Genomic DNA, 23,374 nt, shown 5'->3' on the forward strand with positions numbered 1-23,374 from the left:
AGATGCTGAAGAAGGATAAGGCAGACATGTGAGAAAGTTCAATGTGGTGGAAAAATCAGGGGAGGAAAAGGAAAAGAGCCATGCAGGGGAGGCTTGGGATGCCCTTGGGCGGAATGGAAAACTGATGAATTTGCAAGAGGGAACGGCAAGTTGTACTTTTAAGAGAATTGTTCATTTATATGCCGCGTTTCTGCCAGTGCACCCTAAGGTGATTTATGCTTTTAACATACTAAAACAACAGTTTAAAAGCATAGAACAGGATTCTCTCAGGCCATTCGATGGTCCCTTCAGGAGCTGATGGCATGAGCTGCCTGGCTGCCTTTTCTAATGCCCTCCATCAGGGCACATGGGGCTTAAATAGCTGTTAGGGCCGTTCACTGAAGCACTGTTCACTGGTGGTCTCCTTAGGAGCTGAAGACATAAGCTGATTGGCCCAACTTCCCCAAGCTCAGGCTAGGACTGGTGAACATCTGTCTCCTTGCTAGACAGGGTAACTTAGACAGACCCTTGTGGGCCAGAGTGCTGAAGGCTGACCTACCTACCCTGCAGTAGCTACTGACCAGTGTGGTGTAGTGGTTAAGAGCGATAGACTCGTAATCTGGGGAACCGGGTTCGCGTCCCCGCTCCTCCACATGCAGCTGCTGGGTGACCTTGGGCCAGTCACACCTCTTTGAAGTCTCTCAGCTCCACTCACCTCACAGAGTGTTTGTTGTGGGGGAAGAAGGGAAAGGAGAATGTTAGCCACTTTGAGACTCCTTCGGGTAGTGATAAAGCGGGATATCAAATCCAAACTCTTCTTCTAATATAACATGTTAATGCATGATAAGGGTGTGTTCAAAGGTGGTAGCTTTGGCAAGAGGGAAAGCCTACTATAGTTCTATGTAACTTGTGTGTGTGTCTTTTTTCTTCTTTTTTAGATTGCAGCATGCAGAAAAGGCCAGGCAGGTTGCAGAAGAAAAAAATGTCAAACTGAAACAAGAACTGGGTGGCAAAATTGTGACCTTGAAACAGCAGCTAATCCAGCTGGATAACAAGTGGTAACCTTGTATTACGTATTGTTTATCCTTGGTTTTCCTGGAAACAGAGCGTTTAATTCACAGCTTAAATGCCTCACAAAACCATCTAGCCACAAAGCTAACAAGATGCATCAGCACAGCAAATTAGTTGACACTAAACTTTCTAATATGATATGGGAGCTGTGATCGTTTTGAACTGCCATTTCTTATGCATTCTTCCATATATTGCTTCAGATTGATTGTGCCTGTAGTTTCTAAAGGCAGGGCCTGGTTTAACTTGTTGCCACTCTTATTGGCTGGGACTAAAGAAATGAAGAACTGCATATCTCTTTTCGTGCATGTCCCAAAGGAGCCTATGAATTTGGATTTCTTAGCAGCACTCAGCTCAAGAAACATGGCAAATGACTCGTGAAACAGAGACGTTCCAAAATGAGGGTGTGCTGTTAAAAGAAAACATCACCCAGAAACTCACATGCCTAAAGTAGCTCTCTGGATCCCAGCCACTCAGTTGGATCCAGCGAAAGGGGTGGGCAGAAGCAGGCACTCCCATCTCCTTATCCCCCTGGCAGCCCCAGATAAGCTTTTGCAGGTTGGATTCCCCTTGCTATATGTGGTGGGGGAGGGGGTTGGGGGGTAAGGGAGCAATTCATTAAAAGTGGACATAGAGGCCTTCCGTGAGTTGGAATTTTGCTTGTGGAAAGTGCCTCTGCTAAATTTTGCAGGGGAAAAAAGTGTCCCATGCCACAGCCCGCCTCATTTTCAGAGGGCCCCAATCTTCATAGACATCTCTGGGGCTGCTAAGGAGAGGCAAAAGCAGGAACGTCAGTGTCCACCCCTTTCCATAAGCTTTTCTCTACATCACCTTTTTTGGTGATCACTCGTCGTTGAGTAAGATTGTCTTCCATGAACACGGTCTTAACGGTTTCTGTAGGTGACTGTGGAGGCCAGTTCTGGATCCGCACATCCTTCCACAGTGGGGACATAGATTTCCGGGCAGGAGTTTATCATGGTGAGGGTTTGCCAAACCTGCCTTCCTCTTAGCTCATTTCTCCCTTTTGTTCTGAGTTTGAGTGTCTTCAAAGTCCATGACACTTTTGGCAAAGGTTGTTCTCCAATTGGAGTGCTTGCAGGCCAGTGTTTCCCAATTGTCAGTGTTTATACTACATTTTTTTAGATTTGCCTTGAGAGAGTCTTTAAACTTCTTTTGTTGACCACCAGCATTACACTGTCCATTTTTAAGTTCAGAATAGAGTAGTTGCTTTCAAAGACTATAATCAGGCATCCGCACAACATGACCAGTCCGACGAAGTTGATGTTGAAGAATCATTGCTTTGACACTGGTGATCTTTGCTTCTTCCAGTACACCTGTCTTCCCAAGTGATATCCACTATCTACACAGAAATTCAAAACTCCTCCCTTGTGGCTTCAGGAGCATGCTACCTTACCCCACCCCCATAATTATTTCAAGAATTTCTAGCGAAGTAAATACTGCTGTTCAACAAGCTTTGTTTCTAACTTGGCATTTGTTTATTTGGTCTCTGAATTTAAAACAGTTTAACTCTTGAGAGAGAATTAAAATCCGAGAAAGAGCAGCGGCAGACTCTGCAACATCAGCTGCATCAAGAGAAGGACACTACAGCTTTGCTAAAAACAGAACTGCAGCAAGTGGAAGGGTTAAAAAAGGTAAGTGAGCTGGAAATCCAAATCGCAGCCAGACCAAATGCTGTAGTCCAGAACCTCTGTAGGGCATCAACTTGAAGAATGCAGGACAGGAAACGTGGGGAAGTAACTCGGGTGCCTTTCTACTAGTATGTAACGTGGCAGATTCTCTCCTTTAAGGGTACAGGGGTTGTTGTAAGCTACTGGTTCAAGAACACTTAGCCACCAGGGAAGAACTGTTCTTTCTCTGATCAGCAAATGATCAAGTGAGCATCCTCCTTAGGCTGAATAAAGCCAGTCTTTTGGCAACATCGCCATGGCTAAGACTAGGAGCCTTTCCACACACAGGTTTTTTCAACATATTGGATGGTTAAGGCGAAGTCAACCATTCATTGGCTTAATAGCAAGGTAATACATTTTTACAAACGGCAGGTAGTCAGTTTTTCTCTCCTTCACCCAAAAGTGATATGGTTGAGATCTTATCAGTCAAGTTCAAAATAGCAGCAGGAGGAGGAATTTCCTAATGAAAACTATATAGCCTTTTTTGTGTTTTGTTTTGTAGGAGTTGCGAAAACTGCAGGAAGAGAAGCAGCAATTGGAAAAGGTCTGCGAAGAACAGGAGCAAGCCCTTCAAGAAATGGGGCTTCACCTTAGCCAGTAAGCATGTTCTGATATTGGGCCCCTTTCTGTTCATCTCTCATTCCCAGAGAAGATGCATTATTGAGTTAACTTGTGTAAGATAAGAATAGAATTGTAGAGTTGGTAGGGATGCCAAGGGTCATCTAGTCCAACTCCCTGCAATGCAGGAATCTCAACTAAAGCATGTTTTATATGGCAATTGTTTGTCATGGCTACACCAGTGTTTCCTGCAGCAAATGGCAGAAGCACAGCTGTAAACAGGAGGAAGCACACCATGTGACTCCAATTTTAAACATAATTTACAGACCTGCTGGATCAAAGGCCCATCTGGTCCAGCTGCCTGTTCTCAGTGGCCAACCAGATGCCTATGGGAAGCCCACAAGCAGGATCTGAGTGTGAACACTCTCTCCCTGCTTGTAGTTCCTGGCAACTGGCATTCAGAGGCATACGATCCTTCGGGTTGGAGGTAGAGCATAGCCATCATGGTTTGCAGCTTTTGATAGCTTTAGCCATGAATCTGTCTTTCGGTCATCAAAGTTGCTCCTTTGTGGGAGCAAATTCCATGATTTTAGCTCTGAATAAGCAGCACCTCATTTTGTCTTCCTAAATCTTAACAGTATTGTTTCATTGGATGGCCCCAGGTTCCTATTATTACGAGAGGGGGAGAAAACCTTGCTATTGCACAGCGCGAAACAATAGAGGATGCTGCTGTTAAAAGTTAGTAAGTTAGCTGCATAAGGAGCAAGTGATTCAAAAACATGCTACTGGGATGGAAATATGGGTGGTTCAAGGCAACTTTTTGGTCCCTTCAATTTGGAATGTGTTTCCTTCTAGAACCATTTCTCCAGTCTGAGAGCTTGCATATCAGTAGGATGAGCTACAAATTGGAAGTCACTGGTCTGAAACACTCCTCTGCCATGAACTCACCAAGTTGCCTTCGACTAACCACTATTTTGCCCTTCGCTAGCCCCACTCCATCTGCAGTGTGGAGATGATGATGATGATGATAATAATAATAATAATGGACCTTGCGGGGGTTATTGTAAGGATCACCATACAGTGTATGTGGTGTCCTCTGAATACTGTAAAGCACAATACAAATGTAAAATGCTGCTATTAATTTTATTATTTTTTCTAGATCCAAGCTTAAGATGGAAGATATTAAAGAAGTGAATAAAGCATTAAAGGTATTGCAGCTTTAACAGCATTCTGGCATTCATTAGCAAGCTGGTTGGTGATTGCTGCTGCTGCTGCTGCTGCTTCATTATTTGCATCTCTGCCCCTGCTAGCATGGGATACTTTGCCTCAGTTATCAGGAGTGTGTCATTTTCAAACTTGTAGTAGCAGCTTTTAAATACCTTAATTTTTAATTTTTGCTTTTGTTCTCTAAACATGGCATGCTCTAGTCTGAATGGACACTACCAGTTACATATAGTCCTTTGGATGCTTATTCAGAAACAAATTCCATTATGTTTGATTGGCACTTACACCCAGTTAAGTGTGGATAGGGTACCAGCTTAAATCTTTTTTTCCCCCTTTTGGTAGGCAGGGAGGGGGGAATGCTAGAAATACTTGATGCTATGGCTAGGCCAACGTTACCTAGACAACCATTCAGCCTCTTTGAAGCCTACAGTTCACTGATGCCTTACATGAGAAGCTGTATATTGAAATAATTCATTTTGTTTTAGGGTCATACGTGGCTAAAAGATGACGAAGCAACCCACTGTAAACAATGTGAGAAGGAATTTTCTATTTCAAGAAGAAAGGTAATATAAAGGGCTAACAAGCCTCCTGGTAAAATTCTGAATTATTCCATGTATCTGGGAGACTTGCCTGGGAGAGAGCAATTTCTAAAGCACGACCTCCCTTTATAGAACAGCAACAAGGAGGATCAGGGATGAAAGTGCAGAAAAAGTAAATTTGAGCCTTGAAGCACATCTACTAATGGTTGTTTTTTACACCCTGTGGAATTTAGATTTGTAACATCCCACCCAGTTCAGTCCCGAGACATGCATCAGCAAACAAGTACTTGGTGGATACTATTATGTTTTGGTATCAAAGACCTGATACTAAGTGAGCTTCTGGGGAAAGTATATCAAAATTGGAGTGCCACCGCTGAGGAATTATTTCCTCAGTTGAATTATCTTAATGTACAGACCTGTACAAAATGAACAGCTCCTCCTCAAAACAATCCAGTAGTAAAATCAGCAGCAACTTTACCACTTTTGAAAAACCTCCTAACAGCAAAGGGACACGGCAAGGGGATGGTATCCATAATATACAAAATACTGCTCCAAAATCCCACAACACTTAAGGTCTCACAACAAATGAAACTGTTCTGTAGAAAATGTGAAAAAAGAGGCAATGTGGTACTTTTGTAAACTGAGAAATCTTTAATACTTTTTTAAAGGAGCAGCTCCTTTGGGGCTATGTTAAGTTTGCAAATTTAGAATCATTTTACAAAGCCAGGAAACCATACTTTTACCCTAGATAACAAATATGAAAATTATCTGAAATGCATTCTGTTGATTGAGACCATAGGCTTTATGTTGTTTACAACTCTCCTTTGATTTCAGTCCAAACTCTTTTATCGTAGCACTTCAGGAGGGCTGACTTTATTTCCATTTATCTTAGTGAGACTTGCAGTTTCCTTTGTTTTGGAGCCTATATTTAAGAATTGCTTTTGCTTATAGTCCTAATACTGTGTTTTCACTACCTTTGCAGCACCACTGTCGAAACTGCGGTGACATCTTTTGCAACACTTGTTCCAGCAATGAACTTGCACTTCCATCCTATCCAAAGCCTGTACGAGTTTGTGATACTTGCCACACTTTACTGCTTCAGAGATGTTCATCTTCTTCCTAAGACATTGGCTTGTCCACAGGAAAATCATTTAAAACTGAGAATGAACCAAATGTTTAATAGGCTTTATTGGGAATCTAAATGCCACCAGTATGTATCACTTTCTTATGGTACTAGTTTCCCATGATAGAATGGGACATGAGGTTTCATTTATACAAATTGGGCTTACCAAAATAATAAAAACTGATAATGCATAGAATGAAGTGCCAGAGATAACCCTAAATGTGCTCATTGTGCTGCAATCTTGAGATGCGGTCATACTTCTGATTTTGTTTTTAAGATGTAAAAAGCTATTGTTTGTATTTAACTTTGTACTTCGACATTTGTACATTTGACCTCTAAAATACATTACTTTTCTCAACACTTTAATCCCCTCTACCTATTGTAACAGTTCCACTCAAAAATTCCTCTAGATTTATATGTTAAAGAAAAAAATGTCAATCTTAGTCCCTATGGAATAATTTTTTACGTAATGTATAAAGAATGTGCCTTTACTTCAAAAGTAAATAGAGTATATAGTGTTTCTAAAGCACCTGCAAAATAGTGATTACGCAATAAAGACTTAAATGCAATTAAACAAGTTCATCAATATTTGCAAGTTTCTTGCAATTCAGATTTAACAGTGACTTCAACCATGTGCAAAAAAATTCATATGGCAAAACTTGCTTACAAGGTGGTGATAAGAACTGCAATGGAGGCAGAAGTTAACAAACATGTCAATGCAAAGTGAGGATCTTTTTCTTTACATTTGTGAAAGTTCAAAGAAATGTGAAACAGTGGTGTAATGCAGTGATGATGTCCATTAGCAGGACTTCCACCTGTAAACATCTCTTCTGGGGTTTTTCCCAACCTTCAGAGCAGACTGGTTAGGGCTGTTATGGGGAGATGGGACCCTCCTGTTAGCACAAGATCCTCTTGTAACAGGATGACTTCATTGGAGACAACCCTTAAGCCTCCTGGTTTCCATGCAGGTTTAAGTTGGTCTACACCAGTCCTTATAGGTAACAGCAGTCATGTGACACAGGCACATGTGGGAATGAAAAGGCACCCCAAGTAGTTCCCTGTTCCCTAAATCTACACAAGCTAACCAGAACATCCAACTATTTTAAGTAATAGGTAAATAGAGAATAGTGGTGGGTTATGACTGCTCTTCTTCAGCATTAGCGTTTACATTCTTTGTCAAGTTCCGTTTCAGTGGTTATTGACAACTCTTGAGTCTTTCTGCTGCTGGATGAAACTACTAAACTGGTGGCAGTAATTAGTGTATCAATTGCTGCTGGCAACACAGTGCTCATTTCAAATCAAGAGAAGTTCCAGTTTTTAAAAGGAAGTTTTATTTTAACAATTTTCACTTAAGCGCAAACACCTAAAAGTAAATCACAATACAATGAAAGATTAAATCAAGGCCTCAGATTTCATACGAACACCAAGACCAAAATCCTAAAGGTAGCCGTATTGCGTCTCACATTTCCCCATTAACTTAAAAAGCTTAAATGTGCCTTACAAGATATTAAAAAGAAAAAACTAGAACTAACATGCCAAATGTTCACTTTTGAGATTCCAACACAGCTCCTATATCTTGTTTGTACAAAAAGGCATGTTCTTGAACATGCTCTGAAAACAGCGTCTGGTGTTATATGGTATAAGAGCAACATTTAACATAATTGAAACAGCTTTAACCTAAATACGCTTACTGCTCAAATACACTCCTACAACAAAAACTGGAAAAAAGCTGAAAATTGTTTAACAGAAACTTCTTTACTTGACTTATATCCTAGATGAATGTTTCAGCATATTCAAAAATACTGAACCTGAATGTTTTAAAATGATCCTGATTTCACTTACAAGTAAAGCATAAATCACAAGCTTGTATTGCAAAACTGTTAAACTTAGTTTGTTTTGTTTTCTTAAAAAAAGTTGACCAAAAATTAGGAGACCAGTTACATTCCCCAGCCCCCACTCATGTTGGACATGTTCGACATTCCAGCCATGCCATTCACTCCCATGGATGCACGATTCCCACTGCTGTAGTAGCTGCTGTTCATTGCACTCTGGTTACCTAAGACAGATAACAAATAAGACAATTCAGTGCAGTCACTTACATACATGGCACCACATTTCCCCCACCCCAAGTTATCCTTATAACCTTGCTTTAGATCCTGTACTATCACACAATGGAAGTGGCAGGCTAGCTTCATATAGACTGGATCCAACTCTGCACCACCCAACATCATCTTTTAAATGTGGTTTTTTTTAACTAGTCACTGAAAGCTTTTCCTGCTCGCTCATCTAGACTGATTTTCTAGCTGAAACAAAGTATTTGGACAATATATTTTAACTTTTTCAAGACAAGTTGATCCTTGCATTAGGTGGATAGCTAACTGCGTAACACATCCAAGACTAATAATAAAAACATCTCACCATATCCGCTCATGCTGCTTTGACCACCATAGCCTCCTCCATAACCACCACTCAACTGCTGGTTAGCTGGACCACCGTAACTGGATTGGCTTCCTTTCAAGTTAAGGACACACATGTTAAGAACTTGGCTACAGTCACCTTCTACAAAAAGCATATGCCTACATGCTACCTTAAAAATGCAAGTCTGCTCCTAGTTCACTGTGTACCTGAACTCTAATTTGAGAAGATTCTTCCTAATTTGCTCTTCACTCATGAATTTATTTGCAGATAAGCAATTTATAGATTCTTATAGCACCTGAGCTTTCAAATTATATGAACAATTGAATTAGAAGCAGAGGAGGGTGTTCTCCCCCTGAAACTGCTCTTTTATTTCTTGGCCATCATTCATTTCAAACCTATTGACCTAATCTGAAGTAGCATTTGGCAATATGGAGCATAGCCTTCATTATGTGGCTAACAGACAACACAAATCCTTTTGTATATGTAGCTTTAAACAGCTCAGGGGAGATGCCAAAAGAAGTTTGCCTTTCCAAGCTGTGACTAGGAAACCTGCACCTGACACACAACTTTCTACATTTTTGTACAAACTAAATGCAAAATACAGCTGGTAACCCATTTCACATCTCTGCAAAACTCTTTTGCATTTGAGGATATGAAGTTTGCTTTTCTAACTTAGTTGTACCTTGTAAAGCACGAAGCCATTCTGCAAAGTGCTACTAAAACAGCATATGCACCCCATACAAATAAAACGAACCACCACTTCAGAATAAAACTTTTTAATACAAGCAAACCAAGCTTCTGAAGTTTAATAATTTGGTTTTACTGAATATTCAAGTATTCAAATATTTAAGTTAACAGGATATCCAATAAGAGGAACCACCATTGTGGTATAATCTTTGCCAGTTTAATTCTACCTTCTATTCAACATTACTACCCTCACCCTCCCGGAAGTGACTGCTGTAGGTAGAAAACTGTAGCAACATTACAGACAACAAGCATCTCTTTCCCCCAAACACCCAATGTTACCACTCTGCACCCTGAAAATCACTCATACTACCATTCACTCATGCAGTTTTTATTTAACGGTCTAATTGTCAAAATGTAGACCCAAAAGGTTTATATACCTGCCAATGTGTTCGTGTTCCAATCTTGAACTACCCCTTCCGTTTCCTTGACTGTGATTAAGACAGAATGTTGAATATTAGTTTTAAGCCACCGAGAATAAGCAGAACTGTAAAAATTAGCCAGTTTTGTTAAACATCAGCGGGACAACATGAAACTGAATTGCTTACACATACCCATTGCTCCCATCATTTGACTGCCATATGCACCACCACTTCCTCCAGCTGTGGAATTCAAGAAGAGTTCTACATATCGGTGTTCTAAGGAAACAAAAAATAGCCATGCTCTGAACACAAACAGTTCAACTTACCTCATATACAGTACAAAGAACTTAGCCACCTTGATGCAAAACTTGAAGGCTGTTCAATTCTGAGAATCATGAGCAGTAGTGAACATTACTCTCTCACCAAGTTACCACAATGTTAACAAGCAAAGCCAGTACAGTGGTGCCTCGCAAGACGAAAATAATCCGTTCCGCGAGTCTCTTCGTCTAGCGGTTTCTTCGTCTTGCGAAGCAACCCTATTAGCGGCTTAGCGGCTTAGCGCTATTAGCGGTTCAGCGGCTATTAAAGGCTTAGTGGCTTAGAAAAAGGGGGGGGAGCAAAAAAAAAAATCGCAATACTCGCAAGACGTTTTCGTCTTACGAAGCAAGCCCACAGGGAAAATCGTCTTGCGAAGCAACTCAAAAACGGATAACCCTTTCGTCTAGCGGGCTTTTCGTCTTGCGAGGCATTCGTCTTGCGGGGCACCACTGTATAGTAAACGGATTCATTCTACTCTACAGTTTTTTTTAAGTGCATACATCTTCAGGGGAGCTTTAACTTACGCATATTTGCTTTGTCTTTGGACATTGCAGCAACAGCATCCTCATGAGTAGCGAACTCAACATCTGCCTCTCCTGTTACTCGACCATCAGGCCCAATTTCAATGTGTACTCTTACAGGATTAAGAGGCGAGAAGAACTAGGTAGAAAAGAGAGTCATTAACTCAATGAAAATTTCTCAGGCAATGTTCTGCAGCAACAAATCCAAATAAAAATGTCAAGACAGTCACTTACATTGTAAATGTCGTTCTCTGTAGCTCTGTAAGGTAATCCTCTCATGTGCACACAGTGACCAGTTGTGCTTTGGAAAGTAGAGGATCCATCCCCGTACCTGTGGTCTGACATCCCTGTGGAAACAGTCCATTCTAAATCTTTTGTATGTAGGACAAGTTTCCTCAATCGCCCTAATCAAGAATTCTTACCTCTTCCAAATCGATCCGATCCAAAGCCATAGCCATCATTATATCCATTATAGTCATCATAACCACCATAACCTGCAACCCACAATTTAGAGTTATGTTGAAAATGATCTTCCAACAGAACTATGTTTTTGAATAAGAAAGCTCTATATATTTACCTCCTCCATATGCACCACGTCTCATTCTTTCAAAACCACTTCCTCTACCAAGGCTGTTGTAGCCTCTTCCCACGCCCGGCCGGTCATAAGGACCTGGCCTCTGCATGGCCATAAGCTTGCGAGGAGGATCATAATGAGTGCGCACTTCTGCTCTGCTACTCTTGAAGATTTCAATGTACCTAAAAGGTTCACACACATAAAACTAGTTAATTTTTTTTTAATTTGCATATTAGGTTATACAATATAATACATTACAATACCACGGCCTTGGAACTGGCAATTTTAAGCCAGAATTTTTACGTTTAGTCATAGAAAATAATCCAAGGCTAATTCAGTAAATCAGTTTGAGGTTGCTCATTAAGATATCCCAACCTTAAGGGTTAGGGAGAGCAAACTAGTTTAAGCTTCTGAAGAATCAGAACTTGGAGGGACTAATGTCCACTCAACAGCACCCATATTTTGCTCATATGGCAATATGCAAGAGGGTTAGAAATCCAGCCTCCGCCAGAATTCTAATCCATCAATACACTCCAAAAAGCACTATGTGCTCATGAGCCCATCCTATGCGTTTGCATAGCAAATCAGCAAATGCAAAAAAGTGCATGCTTCAATTAATACGTCACAAAACTTAGAATAAATCCCTTTGTGACATTTTCGGAAATTATGTGTTTATGTGAAAAATTATACAAGAAAATGTTACATCAATATATAGAACAAGTTTAGTAATCACATTTTCTTATGGTAATAAAATGCTAAGTGTCTTTAGAGCTAGAGGCATAATTGGTGCTATTAGAAAAATTTAAAGCCATAATCTCTCAACTTCCTTAATTATTTAAACTTGTTCAGAATGAACAGTTTTGAGAGGTCTAGGGAAGGGAGGATGAACTAGCCTTTCACAGCCAGTTTGCACAAACATAACAAAAATTAATGCTTCATTATAAAATTGGGGGTGTTAGTAGGGCATGAAATTACATGTTGTGAGGTGAGCACTTAAGAAGAGAGAATATGGATTTAATAACAGTTTACCATAAGAAGAGCGACATATCCAACCAACCATCCATCCCCACCTGTGCCCTATTCTTTCCTTGTGTTTCTTTAGAGCCTTTTCAGCTATTTCCTGTGAAGCAAACTGCACGAAGGCCTCCCCCGTACTCCTCCCCTGGAAGTCCACCGGCAATGTTATCCCATTTGGCACGATTTCCAACCCTTCAACCCAAGGACAAATAACCCCAGTAGGGGGGTAATATTAACATCACAAGCCCAATCATGATTTTCTTATAGCTTTAAAATACACCAGAAGTTATACTTTATAAATTTCAGAATCAGTAAACCATAGTATTAAACACTATAAAAGAAACATGTCAACAAGAAACACTTATTACATACTATTTAAAAGATTCTTAACTCAGCCTGCTTGCATAAAAGACATTTCTGTAACATTTCTATTAATATTATTTCCAATTAGTGCAGGATGTGTTAAGAAAAACATTAAAGCAGCAATTTACTAATAAATAAATTCAATCGAACAATTAAAATTCCTCTAAAAATATGTCAATTCTAGATCTTAACAAGAATCAAATTAAACTCAAGGATAATTTCATGCAAAATATTTAACAGATCTAATAACAAAATCAAAGATTTGCATTTTCATAAACACTTCATTTCAAGACACTGTATATACATATTAATTTTTATGAAGAAAAAACAACTTGGGGAAAATTATTTCAACAGAAATCTAATACTGTGCAAGTTGATCTGTTCATCACAATTCATCAGAGTACATTCACACTTATCTGGACTACTGCAATATATTCCAAACATTCTGATGTAACGCTCACTTCCATTTGCTTTAACATTTCAGTTTCAATAGAGTTTTTAAAAGCAAATTACTTTATGACATACCAAACCTTAAAGCAAATATTTTTAAACCTATCGGACAAACACTTATTTTCTGTATTCCTTTTACATGTCATAAAGAGGTTCTACTACACATGTGAGCATTTCCTTCCATCCATTCAACCAAGCTAAAGTTATAACATTTATTCAATAACCTTATTCTAGACACTCAAATTTAAAAAAGCATTCTAAATGTTTGGCTGAGTGGAGTGGAAGAGTTAAAATGGCAACTTTGCTTCCAATATGGTTTAACAATTAGTTAATCCTTAAAGCTTTGCAGGGTTAGACTGGAATAAAGTTTTACTCGCTATATCACGTTTTAGAGGCAGTTCTCAAATTATCAAATAATTTAAACTACTGTGTTTGTCTTTAAAAACACCTAAAGCATAACCATACAGAATTGGCCATTCAAGGATTATTTATTATTAGTTGGCTAGGCATTACTTCAGTGCCATTGCAATTCTAATCTTTACCAATACAGCTATAGCTAGAACTTATACCCCACATACCTGAGAAAAACTGAACAATTTCTTCCTTGCTACAACCAAATGGAAGTCCTCTAAGACGTACAAAACCATCATTAGCCGTATCAGGGCTGTTAGGACCAGTATGCTTCAGAACCCAATCCATTTCAACGTTGTTTGACTTGAAGACTGCAAGAGGCACTTAGAATTAATGAATTTTGGAACATGGCACAAAAAGGTCAATGCACGACATTCATTTGGAGAACAGGTTCACATTTACATACACACAGAAGAATAACCATGCATCTAAGCTCCACCCAACTGAAGAGCTACTTAAGTCAGTTACTATGTCAATTCAATCCAAACCTTCAACATATCTGTGTCCCATTGTTTCTCTGTCTTTTTTCAATGCCAGCTTCACATCTTCTTCGGTCTCCAGTTCAACAAATGCTTCTCCGCTTGGTCTTCCTTCCCTTGTGTAGATAAAACGGACCCCTGAAGATCCATTTAGTATTTTGCATTCTAAGAAAGAGCGGAAGAACAAGTTGAACACACTGTCAGAAGCACCACTAACTTCATCAAGGACTTCTAACTGTGCAAAGGCTTGGCTTGTACGGCTACAATCTGATGTGTGTCCTTGAAATCTCAATAGAAGTCAATAAGGTTCTTTCAAGTAAACAGTTTCGTCCTGCAGTACAGAATTTATGTAATTATATGTTTAACTTCAAAAAAGAACAAAAGCAAAATTAACTTAGCCATAATATTATTATGGGGGTGGAAAGTGACAAAAGAGACATAACCTTATGATCTTTATTTCTGTTCTCATTACCATGAGCTGTCATTCTCATTTCTTTGCAGTTTTAAGCATTGTAGTCCTTAATACTATCTGAAGTAAACAGCACAAATCTAACCATGTCTACTCAAAAGTAAGTCCTACTGAATCCAATGAGGTTTACTCCCAGGTAAGTGGGGTTAGGATTGGAGCCTAATTTGTGAACTGTTATATCCTTGAAGGCAGCTTCCCCTATTACCAGAGGGGAAAGTACTTAATTGTCCATTTTACTCTTTTTCTAATTCAGAGTTCTAGATTTAATCTATCCTGCAACACGGAAGTTCTTACGGAGGAAAGGGTATGGAGAAAAAAAACAAATCTACAGTTGTTTACCTTTCACTACAGTAACTGAGTAAGGGAAGGAGCCTGCTCCATGGAGACGGGGGGGGGGGGGGGAGAAGAAGCAGACACGCGAACGGCTCTTACCGGAGAAAAACCTCTGCACCTCATCCGCGGAGCAGGACCAAGGCAGCCCTCGCACTTTCACGACATACCCCTCGCCGCCTTCGGTGTTTAACATCATGCTGGAAGTGAGCGTAGTCTCCGTTTCGCCTTCTGTTGCTACGGGGCAAACAAAGACGTCGCCACACTGAGTGGGGCAGAAGATCGGCACAACGGAGCGACTCTCCCGCCCAAACTCGCCGCCCGCCCTCCCTCTTCCCCACTCCTCAAGTATCTTCCCCACGTACACATGGCAAACCGAAATGCTGGTCCCCCGCGGGCGGGTTTTAGGGTCGCTTCGCCTCTGCGAACCCAGTGGGCCGGGCGGCGGCGACGCGCTCTAGGTTCACTTATGAAATGGCGCCGACGGAGGACTTGCGTTTCCGCTCGGCCGAGCCCTGGCGCCGCCTCAGAAAAAACAGGCCTCGGTCGTCGACAGCAGCCCGAAGAACCGGCTGCGCAGAGAGGCCCCTCGCTAGTCGAAGCAAAAAATACTCGCGGAACCCGAACTGGGACAGGACCAACGGCTACAAAACTACGAGGGGGCTCACCTGCTTCTTGCGCGGCGTGGCCGAAAAGGCAGCTCACGGCGCGTGCGCGCACACCCCCACCCGGCGCATGCGCTGCGCTGTCTGCCCACCCCTCCCCCGCACCGAAAATACAAGCGCCACTTGCGCATGACTTGTGGCAGACAAAACTCCCCCCTCCCCCTCCCCGCTGCGAGTCCAAGGCTACCAATCGCTGTGCGCTTTTATTTGGGAGTACACCCCAGTGAACTTAATGGCATTTACTTCCGAGTAAAACAAAGTTGGTAGGATTCCGCCGCCCCCTCCCGCAACAACCGATCCTGCTCTCGTCCTCCTCAGCCTGCCCAACTCAATCCCCTCTCATCCTACGCATGCGCCGAAGAACAAAGCCAACCCTCTCCCCCAAGTTGGCTCTTTTGATTTGCCCTTACAAGCAAGACTACGAGGCCTATACCCTTCATTGCATAATCAAGCGGCGGAGTCATCCATGTTGTACGTGCTTTCAACGCATACGGAAATGGCCATCAAACATGGCAGCACCGACAAATTTCGCTCAAAGACAGCACCAATAGCACCGCAAGCTGTACCAGTATTAGACTAATGTACAATGTCGGTATAATTAGCCTCTTCCAACTCAAAATGGCACAGGAACACAAATGGCGCTCCAAGTACCTTATGAAATATGTTGGGGGCTACACAGACCTAACGATTCCTTACATGCTTTATACTTTAATGCCACTCCCTTGATGATCGGGGAATTAAGCCCCAACTAATTATTCCACCTCTTTCCACTTTAACCCGATTCTACACGACCTCGTGCGCCCAATTCTGCTTATGGAACATTCTGGTTCCATAACTGATAGAAATTGCAATTTTACCACAACAACATAGGCGCCAATTGCAAAGCCCCCAATAATACAGCCGAAACAAAAATCCAACCTGGAATTGCGAGTGCCAGAGGCACTTTGTGAAAGGGGAGACACGCGGCAAGGGGCTAGGACTGCAAGAAGCAACTTCAACCGCGTCTCCCCACAAGGAGGGCGGGCGTCGGTTTCCAGAGCGCGGGAGTGAAGGGTCGAGCTCTCCTTGGCAGCAGAGCCAAGAGGGCGGGACAGGAGAAAAGGCAGAGGCGGGTCGCCGCTATGGATTGGCTGAGCACAGGCGGGATTCTTGAAGAGACGCGAAGGCGCGGGAAGAGCTCGCCCCAGTTCCTTCCTGAAGCCAGGCAAACAAAGACCGCTCGCCATGTATCCCCCCGCCAAGCGCCCCTGCGTCGGACCCAGTGCGTTGGACCGCAGCTTCCAAAAACGCCTGAAGAAAATCACCATTGAAGGGAATATCGGTAAGTGCCTGGCCTATGTTTGCTTGATAGGAATGTCTTCACTTTGGTGTCTGCCTTTTTAAAAACTAACTCCTGTAAATTAACGGTGGCAAAAATGAAGTCTTAGCTTCAAAGGAGGGCTTCCTATTTATAAAGACAGAGCTATTGGGACGGCAGTGGAGTGCTCTTTCCCCCTCTGTCCCAGTAGCACGTCTTCCGGCGCCAAATTACAGCTAGGAAGACGGACGTTGATATGGCGGGATTTAAGGCGCTGGCGCCTAAACATTGATAAGGACAGTGCTGTGCTCGCCTGTTACCTCTGCTAAAAACACGGCTCAAGGCTGTCCTTATCTATTTACCGAATAGATTCACAGTATATGCTTATGGAACATCCGCTTATATAATATTAGGCCTTAATAAAGCAATGGTAACAAAAACAGTTTTTCAGACAAGTCACTGCAAAGGTCTGGATTGAAACAGCTAAGTCATACAGAAGGCTTCAATGAAAAGGGTGCAAGGGTAAGAAAGCCATAAAAACCTGGAGCTTCTCCAATACTACATGCTCCAATACTTCTCCAAGTACAGTTATTTTCTGCCCTCATACCTTCCACACAACACAATGTTTTGTCATTTGGGGATAGAAAGCCAAGTTACACGTTATAAATGCATTCCAAATCAGGAGCTTGAGGAAGAAGGGGTAAATAGGATTCATAGGAGAAAGAAGAGCCTAGCCTTGCAAGTGTTTTAATACCCCAGCTTCTGGAAAGGCCAGTGTGTCTCTCTGTATTATACTACCAATGTCTTATCCCAATACTAGCTGAATTTTCTTAACAGCTGCAGGGAAGTCCACATTTGTCCAACTACTAGCAAGGAACAGTGATGAGTGGGAAATAATTCCTGAACCAATTGCCAAGTGGTGCAACATCCAGACAACTGAAAATGAGTCTGAAGTAAGTAAGCATGCTGGCCCTGTAGTGCTAAATGTTGCAATACCACAAATGTTGCAATAGTCAATGTAACTTAGCAATACTTTATGCTGCTTAGGTTACACTAGATGCTTTGTTTTACTTTCCACAGCAGATGTTTGGTATGTCTAACAACCAAGTGACAAGATTACTGACAGACTTTCTTTTTTATCATTATCAGGAACTTTCAACATCTCAAAAGAGTGGTGGAAATCTCCTTCAGATGTTGTACAGCAAACCTACAAGATGGGCTTATACATTCCAGACCTACGCCTGTTTGAGTAGAGTTAAAGCACAATTAAAACCAATTTCTGCCAAGTTACTTGAAGCAGAACATCCTGTACAGTTTTTTGAGAGATCAGTCTACAGTGATAGGTAAGAGCATACATACATTTACATAAATAGATATTCGTAGAATTAAGGGGCTACTTTACATACACCTAATTGTCAGGAATGATGTTGTCCAAAAAACACCTATTTCTGGTATATAGCAGCTGTGATCAATAGTTGCATTCTGAATCTCTTCAGATACACAGTATCAATTTGCATTTAAAAGCCTTTTCTATTACAGGTATGTGTTTGCCTCCAACTTATTCGAATCAGGAGACATCAATGAAACAGAGTGGGCAATTTATCAGGATTGGCATGCATGGCTTCTGAACCAGTTTGACTCCAGCCTAGAGCTAGATGGTATTATCTACCTCAGGACTACCCCTGAGGTATGCTTCCTTCTCCCCAAACTGACTAGTTTTAGATGCAATACTAGTACCAGAACTAGGAGCTCTTGGTACTGAATAGAGTACAGGCAACTCCTCATTTGCACAGGGGTTGTGTTCTGAAACACCATACACAGCAGGATGAACACAAGCCCACTGTTCCGCAGTCAAAGATGGCGCATGTGCCAGTGGGTCACATGTGCCATGACGGTGTGCAAATGGGGAGTTGCCTGTATTGTGTTAAGCTTTTACTTAATCAAATTTGAATATGTCTTTGATGGCCCCTAAAAAGTAACTTTTGTCCTAGACAGTAAAGTTAAAGGGACCCCTGACCATTAGGTCCAGTCGTGACTGACTCTGGGGTTGCGGCGCTCATCTCGCTTTTTTGGCCAAGGGAGCCGGCGTTTGTCCGCAGACAGCTTCCGGGTCATGTGGCCAGCATGACTAAGCCGCTTCTGGCGAACCAGAGCAGCGCACGGAAACGCCGTTTACCTTCCCACCGGAGCATCTACTTGCCCTTTGACGTGCTTTCAAACTGCTAGGTTGGCAGGAACCGGGACCGAGCAACAGGAGCTCACTCCGTCGCGGGGATTCGAACCGCCGACCTTCTGATCGGCAAGTCCTAGGCTCTGTAGTTTAACCCACAGTGCCACCCGCGTCCCGTCCTAGACACTAAACATGGGCAAATCACAATCTTACCTTTTAGTCCAATATTCATGAACAGCAACTTGATGCTTGATTTTACGCAGAAACAGTCCTGGCTCAGTTAGAGTACTGTAAACCTAGATCTCAAACCTTTTAACAAGACATTCTGATGTCAACGGAATCTACTTAAACACTGTTGCCAAGAGACAACAATGGACTTATGTAGTCCTTTTAAACATTCTTATTTGTAGGATCTCCATCTAAACTAAAGCATTGTTAAAATCTTCTGTATCCTTCTCTCAATAACAGTGTTTTACTTGCATTGTCAGGAGACTGCAATCCATTTTCTTAAGTTTACTAAGCATTAAGAAGGCTGGAGTCCTAAGCCTATGTAGTTGGGAGCAAATTCAGTTCATCACACTTGCTTCCAAGTCAGCATGCTTTGAAACAAAGTATTAGGCTGTGTTTAAAGCTAATTGAAAAGTTCTGATATTAAAGTTTAAGAAGCTAGTATACCTAAGTAGTTCCACTTCAAGAATGTTTCAAAGTCCAACACTGATGATTAGGTAGCACTCATTTTAGATATATGTAAAGTATACAAGTTTAAGTAGATATAAATTTACAGCAATTCACTGAAGGTAAAGATTAGTTAGATACATGTGAGAACTTTTCATAATAACAATTCAGCGTGCTAAATGTTATATTGTGACATTAAAAATTACAGAAATGCATGGAGAGGCTACGCCATAGAGGCAGAGAAGAAGAACAAGGAATTCCACTGGAATATCTAGAAAACCTTCACTATAAACATGAAACCTGGCTTTATGAGAAGACAATGAAGTAAGAACTCTCATAGCTTTGACACTTTCATTATGCTAGTTCTGCCCCCAACAACAAAAAGCCTGCCATTTTTATCATCACTGCAATCACAGTTGTTACTAGATTATTATGTTTAGCTCATTATATTACTACTTTTTCTTAAGAATGCTATACTGAAATGGCAGAAAGTGTTATCTTGCAACACAGTGGCTACATACTTCTAAAGGGGTTTTAGGTGCTGCTGGTGCTTGTTGTCTTTAGGAGATGCAACCCTAACTTGACTCGAAGTTTAAGCCACAAATTTCATAAACATAACAGTTTAGAAACTGACAGGTTAACAAATGGGATGTCATTGAGATTCCTTATTTTTAAGTTAATTGATATTTCTTCCAAGTAAACACTGAACTTTGTGGATTTTGTTTTGTAGGGTGGATTTTGACAATCTTAGAGACATACCAGTTTTGGTTTTAGATGTTAATGATGATTTCAAAAATGATGAAATAAAACAAGAATACTTATTGGAAAAAGTAAGTATCTTCCATCCTATGTTTTTTAAAGCCCACGTGCTTGATTTAGCTCAATCTACCTTTTGTTGTTTACAACTTTATTGTTTAAGCCATGGGCAGGCAAACTAAGGCCCAGGGGCGGGATCCGGCCCAATCACTTTCTAAATCCAGCATGCTGACAGTCTGGGAATCAGCATGTTTTTACATGAGTAGAATATGTACTTTTATTTAAAATGCATCTCTGGGTTATTTGTGGGGCATAGAAATTCATTCATTTTTATTTATTTATTTTCAAATTATAGTCCGGCCCCTCACAAGGTCTGGGGGATCTCTTGCACTAAAGCTTGACTAGTGTTTTATACACATGAATCAAATGCCATTAAATTAAGGTCAAATTTCCAACTCAGTTTATCAGACTGTTGCTATGAAAGTTGTCTGCTACAGGTTAGATTAATGTGCAGAATGCTAAACATTATTAGCTACCTTATGTGACCTCCTACATGGACATATTATAGACAAACCCACATGCAAATGTTTAATACCTGGTTTGGCCCTAGGGTTTTGATCAGAATTGTTTTCAATACCTCATTCACGTATCTTGTTTTTACAGGTCAAGGCTTTTTTGACAACTTAGCAACTAAAAATACCAGTCTAGGAGGATATTTGGAGAAGTGTCATTTTATCTAGTGTATAACTTTGCACAGTAAACAAGTCCCTCCTTTCTTTGTATGGACATAAGGTGAAAGGTTGCTACCCAGCAGAAAAGAAAAGCTTTAATACATAGATGTAAAAAGCTATTCAAGACACTGGGATCATTTTCAGAACCAACTCATCTTGTGTTCTGAGTTTCTCTGAGGTAAAATGAGAGAATTTGTGCATCTTGCACAAATATACAACTTAGAAGAAATTCTACTCATTACTGGAAGTGTCTAAAAAAGCTTACTTGAAAGTTGTTACAAAGCTGTTTTGTTCAGATACCTTGTTTTGTGTAAATCAGATATGTTTTAGGTACAATAAACATTTTGTAAATAAAACCTCTGTGAATGCCTTCATCAGAACTTGACTGCAGCAAATGTTTTCTCCAAGAGAACAAGGCCACTACATTCACAAGTACTACTGGCCATGTGCTTTCAGGAACTAAATTGAGACAGATCAGATATCTCACCAGCATGTGTCCACTCTTTGGTGCATTTAAAGCCATATTCTTATCAATACACCCATTTCTTAGTCACAGGGGTTCATAACGTAAGAACTGGCAGGTTGAGAAATGTCAAGATTTAAGACTAGCAGGGTTTTTTGTGGGGTGGGGGTTGTATGAGATTATGGAGGAAAACTAAAATAGTTTAGAACCATGAAATGTATAATCTTTACCTTAGAAGCAAGTCAAAGTTCAACAGTGCTCTGGAGTGAGACTATATACAATACAGATGAACTTTTTTATTTATACAGAAAGACAAGTTTTCCTTTAAGTTTGATTGGTTTTTCCCTTCTAAAGGTCTTACTCCTCACCTTTGCTTAGGTAGATGAAGCAGAGCAATTAAAATACTTCTAAGTAAAGGACTGCTTGGCTAGTTGAGCCTATTGCTAGTTCCATAATTGAAGAGAGGAAGGAATCGGGCATCTTGCTTAAGAGCCACTGCCACGTGCGCCCTGAAACCCGGAACCCAGCACAGCCAATTCTTTATGGCTCGATTAAGATGTCGGGGAGGCTATTATTTTTATTTTCCAAGCGTGCCAGCAACACATGGCAGGGCCGTCTTCAGCAGCCACGCCGCGGAGCAAACAGCGCGGTGCTTTGTGCAAGAAGACACGCGGTGTGAGGGGGCGGAGGACTGGGACAAGTTCGACCCGCGTCGCGCAACCAGTCTCCGAACCGCCGTCGGTCACGTGTCGCGCTACCCTCCATTTCGGGGATTTCCACTTATCGAAACAGCTTTTCTTCCCCCCACCCACCCACTATTTACAGCGTGATCCCACCCGCAGTCCTAGAGCTAGTCACGTTATTCTTTTCCCTGCCGTCGCCTCACTATAAGCAAATAAGGATCCGACGTGGGGGGGGGGGGGAGAGGAAGAGAGGCGGGAGAAAGGCGGCCAACGGCCGGGCCGATTCCAGCCGTTTCCTACCGCGGCGGCCTCCAAGCGCGGCTCTACCGCCTCAACTGCCGCCTAGGCCCCGGAATGGCCGCCAAGCGCGCAGATTGGGCAACACCCACCACAATGGCGGAGGCAGGACGTGGTCAAAGGAGAGAAGGGGGGGGGGATGAGAGAGAAGAAAGGGAAGAGAAAAGGAGGAAGGCAGAGAGCATATAAAGGGAGAGGGCCGGAAGAGCTAAGGGCGCGCTCCCGCCGCTTTCCCCACTGGGGAGGCTGGTGGCGGCGAGAGGCCTAGAAAGGGAGGGATGAGAGAGAGCCTCGTTGGACTTACACAGGCAGGCAGAGCGGAGGACCGAGGCGTCTGCGCCGAAGCCCCTCCTCTCCCCCTCCCCCCATCTGCGCCAGCGCTCGAAAGCCGCAGCAGCAGCAGCAGCAACGGCCTTAACGGCCGCGGATTCCTTCCGCCGCCGCCTCCTTGCCAGTTGGCGGCGCCCACTCACCCAGGCCGGGGATCTCTGGGCCGGTTTCTTCAGTGTGGCACGGATCCATCGCGTCGGGCCTTTTTTCCCCGCTGTTCTTTTTGTGTGTGCGTGCTCGCGCGCAAGTCTGTCTTTCCCCCGGCGACGATCAAGGCGGCTGGCGGAGTCGATCAACCGAGCGTGGCGCTAAAACAATGAAAGAAGAACACGAGAGGTGGTTAAAAAAAAAAAAGCCCTCGTCGTCCAGCTTCCCCAGCCGGAACTGGCGTCGCTTCCTTCTCCCCCCCCCCCCCCCGCGCTTCCCCCATGGCGCACCTCAAATTAAGGAAGATTGTATTTTTGAGAAAAGGCCGAATCCGATGGCGCGCGCGCACCTCCCGCTTCCTCCCTCAGACTCACCAGGCTTCCTCGCAGTTGCTCTCCGCCTCTATAAATAACTCCTTCCCCCCACTTGTAGGCTTGTGACATCAGATTAAGTAACCCCTCCCCATTCCCGTCCAGCGGAACCAACCAATCGCTTGGCTACAGAGGAGCCGGAGGGGCAGCGTCT

The 23,374-nt window shown here is 42.2% G+C and overlaps 3 protein-coding genes across 15 annotated transcripts in view; 2 read left to right on the top strand and 1 right to left on the bottom strand.

Moving 5' to 3' along the window:
• The window catches only part of RUFY1 (RUN and FYVE domain containing 1), a 28,248-nt gene extending 21,492 nt beyond the window's left edge, over window positions 1–6,756 (top strand). For all 6 annotated transcript variants that reach the window (XM_028718224.2, XM_028718225.2, XM_028718228.2 and 3 more), the window contains exons 13-18: window positions 918–1,037; window positions 2,570–2,699; window positions 3,238–3,332; window positions 4,453–4,501; window positions 5,003–5,080; window positions 6,039–6,756. In XM_028718224.2, coding sequence (XP_028574057.2) covers window positions 918–1,037; window positions 2,570–2,699; window positions 3,238–3,332; window positions 4,453–4,501; window positions 5,003–5,080; window positions 6,039–6,179 — 613 coding nt within the window. In that variant the 3' untranslated portion in view covers window positions 6,180–6,756. The remainder of the gene's footprint in view (window positions 1–917; window positions 1,038–2,569; window positions 2,700–3,237; window positions 3,333–4,452; window positions 4,502–5,002; window positions 5,081–6,038) is intronic.
• Window positions 6,757–7,487: 731 nt separating this feature from the next.
• Window positions 7,488–23,361, bottom strand: HNRNPH1 (heterogeneous nuclear ribonucleoprotein H1). Of its 8 annotated transcripts, none has more exons than XM_077924603.1 (14): window positions 23,224–23,361; window positions 22,846–23,010; window positions 14,738–14,872; window positions 13,846–14,001; window positions 13,525–13,668; window positions 12,187–12,325; window positions 11,120–11,298; window positions 10,965–11,036; window positions 10,777–10,907; window positions 10,546–10,681; window positions 9,896–9,979; window positions 9,722–9,772; window positions 8,598–8,690; window positions 7,488–8,235 (listed from the first exon to the last, which is right to left on the bottom strand). In XM_077924603.1, exons 2-14 carry the CDS (start codon window positions 22,892–22,894, stop codon window positions 8,117–8,119), a joined length of 1,488 nt encoding a protein of 495 aa, XP_077780729.1. In that variant the 5' UTR covers window positions 22,895–23,010; window positions 23,224–23,361; the 3' UTR covers window positions 7,488–8,116. The 8 variants fall into 8 exon arrangements, with proteins under 8 accessions (XP_077780729.1, XP_028574067.1, XP_028574068.1 ...); XM_028718234.2 differs by having other exon boundaries at window positions 14,738–14,866; window positions 23,140–23,268; XM_028718235.2 differs by having other exon boundaries at window positions 10,777–10,889; window positions 23,140–23,268.
• LOC114591328 (deoxycytidine kinase 2-like) lies at window positions 16,467–21,285 on the top strand. The gene is made up of 7 exons (XM_028718240.2): window positions 16,467–16,621; window positions 17,435–17,550; window positions 17,747–17,940; window positions 18,137–18,284; window positions 19,651–19,766; window positions 20,173–20,272; window positions 20,862–21,285. Exons 1-7 carry the CDS (start codon window positions 16,525–16,527, stop codon window positions 20,883–20,885), a joined length of 795 nt encoding a protein of 264 aa, XP_028574073.1. The 5' UTR covers window positions 16,467–16,524; the 3' UTR covers window positions 20,886–21,285.
• Window positions 23,362–23,374: the final 13 nt, after the last annotated feature.

The sequence above is a fragment of the Podarcis muralis genome, chromosome 2, assembly GCF_964188315.1.
Source record: "Podarcis muralis chromosome 2, rPodMur119.hap1.1, whole genome shotgun sequence".
NCBI lineage: Eukaryota > Metazoa > Chordata > Lepidosauria > Squamata > Lacertidae > Podarcis > Podarcis muralis.

Excerpts from the sequence above, each read along its gene's own strand:
- HNRNPH1 (XM_077924603.1), bottom strand. The coding sequence starts at position 22,894 with ATGGATCCGTGCCACACTGAAGAAACCGGCCCAGAGATCCCCGGCCTG. Across the intron at positions 14,002-14,737 it reads GGTGCAGAGGTTTTTCTCCG|AATGCAAAATACTAAATGGA; the intron begins GTAAGAGCCGTT and ends GCTCTTTCTTAG. Across the intron at positions 9,980-10,545 it reads CAAAGACAAAGCAAATATGC|AACACCGATATGTAGAACTC; the intron begins GTAAGTTAAAGC and ends TTGTTTCCTTAG.
- LOC114591328 (XM_028718240.2), top strand. The coding sequence starts at position 16,525 with ATGTATCCCCCCGCCAAGCGCCCCTGCGTCGGACCCAGTGCGTTGGAC. Across the intron at positions 18,285-19,650 it reads ACCTCAGGACTACCCCTGAG|AAATGCATGGAGAGGCTACG; the intron begins GTATGCTTCCTT and ends TAAAAATTACAG. Across the intron at positions 19,767-20,172 it reads CTTTATGAGAAGACAATGAA|GGTGGATTTTGACAATCTTA; the intron begins GTAAGAACTCTC and ends TTTGTTTTGTAG.